Raw genomic sequence first — 3,633 nt, 5'->3', positions numbered from 1 at the left:
TCAGTGATACTTGGAAGGACCCTCTACAATATTGCAAAGTGTCAAACAAATGTGAGTCTGCATGTATGTGTTAGGGGCAGATGAATAATTTAAAAAAAGCTGCAATTTTCATTGGCTTATAAAAGCTTAACGTTTTCACTTATGGAAAATCCGCTAAGTTACGTTTGTCGGCATTGGTCCAAAGTTCATGTGTATACAGTTTCGTACAGATTGCTCATAAATCCCAGGAGAAGTGATTTTTTTACTGCTTTTTACTGCTTTTCATAGAATTCGAAATGGTGGGAGATCTAAAGGTCAGAGGTCAAAAGTCAGAGTGTGAAAGTTGTTAGGCATGAGGAGACGCATGTGTGCATCGAAGTTTCATGGCTGTGGGTCAAACAGGGCATGAGTTGTACCTGTTCAAAGTTGGCATATTTCAATTGAGTGCTACAGCGCCACCCTTTGGCCAATGTTTGTGAGTTTCGGGTTTTCGCCGTTTGGCATAGCCCTCTACCATATTGCCGAATTTCATAAAAAGTGACCACGCGGTTAGGCCAGAACTGGCAAAACCGGCGGAAGAATAATAATAATGAAAGTGTAGAGATGTAATAGCTTTCGAAGCCTTACAGGCTCTCGAAACCTAATAATAATAATAAGGGTAATAATAATAATAATAACTAGAGGTTTAAATAAATAATGATTTCTCCTCTCCTCTCCCCTCCCTTCCAGAATTATGTGACAGCTGGCTGGACTGTAACTTAGAAATAAAAAACCCCAAAACCCCAACCAATTCATTTTCAGTTGACTTGATGCCCTCCTTTCACCTTGTAGTGCAACTAAACTTTTGCCGAAGATAATATAGGTCACCATTTTCGCCCTAACACCGGATTGAGAGCGAGAGGCTGACCCTAAGTAGCGTGAGAAACACTATCACCACTAGATGGTCGTTAGAAGATGGTACAGAGTAAAATAATTTGCGCATATTGCTGATAAAAAAGAAAAAACCTTGCAACTTGATTAATTCTGCTGCAGGCCTGTGTTGCGGAAATTAAATATTTCCTTGGTGAGAGAATGAAGAATTGCAACTAAATGTATTTTACTACAATGTACACATGTATTTGATACAATAGATAACAATACAATAATGATAATGAAAAGATTGAATTAATGCAATGACAATCTAAATCAAATAAATAGTGGCACAATTGCAATTGCAGAGGAAGTGTAGTGCATGCACATCAACTGCCCAGGTGCAGGACAAACAACAAAAGATAAAATAAAGACACACACACACTGGCAAAAAGAAAATGCTCCACTGTTTATTGTTTCAAACTTTCAATCACACACAGATCAGAAATGTTTAATTTTTTTAAATCCCTGACAAAGATCTGTGTGCGATCTGGTCTTGAGGCTTTGATGGACAAAATAAATCTTCAAAGGTGTTTGTTTGTTTGATTGATTGATTGTTTGTTTGTTTGATTGATTGATTGATTGATTGATTGAATACTTCATTAGTCAGAAATGCAAACAGCACGAGGTAGTCGGACATTTAAGCTGAAAGGATAACACAAAAAAGTCCTGGGGACTTGTTTCCATTGTGGACCTATGTATTAAATTCCTCAACATAGAATAAAAATAACACAATAATACATGTCATCAACAAATACAAAACACTATATGTACAAAGGTGTCGGAAAAATGTCAAAATAGAATGACACCTCCTTTTTATAGGAAAACGTGTGTTTACCTCCCCTTGTGGTCTCCTGAGTTTTTCAGTCATCCATTTATTAAGGGATAGTGTCAGGTCATTACACATCTTTTATCTTAAATACCAATCCCATTTTTGTCTTAACCCTGTCTTCTACCCTGAGCCAACCCCCAAAAATGTGTTGGAATTAGGTGGGTCATAGCCCACCTAATTCCATAAAAAAGGAAAATCAGCACATGCAAATGAAACCAGTTCAAACCCAGGGTAGAAGAGAAAAGTGACATAGTGCTGCTTTAACTAAACAACAAACTGTGTATATGGTAAACTTAGAAATGTATATCACACACCATATCCACTCTTGTAACTTACCAGCAAAAATAATAATCATAATCATTATGAAATAAAATTTAAATTATTGCGGTAACGGCCCACGGTAGCCTACACATCATTACCACGGTGAAGCAGTTATTGTCCCCAGCCCTATGCGTTGATGCAGTTATTCAGGTCGTGCCAGTACTTGAGCAGCTCACTGGGTTTAACCCAGTGGGACGTGATCAGGTTGCTGTACTTGCAGCTGGAGTATTCCACTCGCCAGGCGTGGAACAGGGACTGGTTGGGTGGACATGTGGTCTCGATCCGTAGCTCGGCCAGGCAGATCCCCACGTACACATCCTCCAAATGCAGGCGGCGAATGCTCAGAGAGGCTCGGTAGATTTTCGTTGCCAAGTCTCCGGAGAACACGTAACCCGTCCCGGAGCAGAAGGAGGGGTACCTCTCACCTGGGTAGTCCTCCGGGGACATGTACCACTTATTGTTTTTGTCTCGGAACGGTGCAGCGCCGCCAATGACATATCCTGTGAAGTAGTTCTTCTTGGGATTCAGTTCGGGTCTGAGCAGCTTGTGGATGAGGTAATCTGTGTTGACAAACATGTCACTGTCAGTTTTCATAACATAGCTGGCCTGTGGACAATGCATGGCCACCCAGTTCATCCCCATCAGTGTCTTTATAGTCAGGTTGTTGTAGGTATCCAAGAAGTCCTGCTGAAGGATATCGTGGTGCCTCTGGCTCTCGGACTCCAAGGTCTTCTGCTGTAGGGGCCCCAGCTCGCCTTTATTCGCCCCCAGCAGGAACAGCCGGATGATTCCTAGGCCTGGAGCGAGGCTCTCATTGCCCCACGTCTGCCGTATGGCGTCCCGTGCCTCTACTTGACGAGCCTCTGTGGTTATCAGCAACACCAGGATTGGTTGTGCTTTCCCCTCTTGGCATTTGTTTACCTCGTTAATGATGTAGGGGTACGGCCCGGGGGACAGCATGCCACTTGGGCCGCCCTCTTCACTTTGGCTGACATTAGCTGCCAGAGAGTTCTCCAGACCTGTCTCCCCCTGAGGAGAGGAGTCATCTGCATCTTTACAGAATTTGATGTTATTATGCTGTTGCTGGTGGTTCTGGTTTCCTGTTGCCTTACCCGCGAGGCCCGGCAAGCAGTCCTGATGGACCAGAAAGACCACGACCCCCAGGAGCGAGAGGAGATACAGGAGTACACGGCACTGACGTGTCCTCCACTGCATGGAGGCCAGCTGCTCTGTGGGACCTTTAATCCACTTGGACCTCAGTCACATTGGTCAGGGAAGTTGCAAGCAGCTTCTCACAGCTGCATAAAGCGTGAAGGTAATGTGACGGCAGTTCTCCTGAGGGACTCTCTGAGCCAGTGCTTGTTCTCTGGGTGTCACCAGAAAATACTAATCTAATTAAGCCAGTTGTGAATGAACCCTCCTCCTATGGGTGGTGAGAGTGACCGCCCTGAGGAATTGTGTGCCCTAGGCAGGATTTTACCTGGTACCCCAACCCCCCCCAAGCCTATGTTTTAATAATAAATAAGGCTATTTCACAAACACAAATAACTAGGACATTGTGTAAAATACAAAATCAAATTACAATTTAGGCA

The 3,633-nt window shown here is 43.3% G+C and overlaps 1 protein-coding gene across 1 annotated transcript; it reads right to left on the bottom strand.

Annotated features, from left to right (window-relative positions):
- Nucleotides 1-1,821: 1,821 nt before the first annotated feature.
- LOC311046263 (beta-1,3-galactosyltransferase 2-like) lies at nucleotides 1,822-3,396 on the bottom strand. Its single transcript, XM_084058476.1, has one exon. The coding sequence runs from the start codon at nucleotides 3,254-3,256 to the stop codon at nucleotides 2,168-2,170; it is 1,089 nt and encodes a 362-aa protein (XP_083914602.1). The 5' UTR covers nucleotides 3,257-3,396; the 3' UTR covers nucleotides 1,822-2,167.
- Between the last annotated feature and the right edge of the window lie 237 nt (nucleotides 3,397-3,633).

This window comes from Gymnoscopelus microlampas (assembly GCF_963454915.1).
Source record: "Gymnoscopelus microlampas genome assembly, chromosome: 5".
Lineage (NCBI taxonomy): Eukaryota > Metazoa > Chordata > Actinopteri > Myctophiformes > Myctophidae > Gymnoscopelus > Gymnoscopelus microlampas.
The sequence above is the reverse complement of the archived record's forward strand: the minus strand, read 5'-3'. Positions and strand labels throughout refer to the sequence as shown.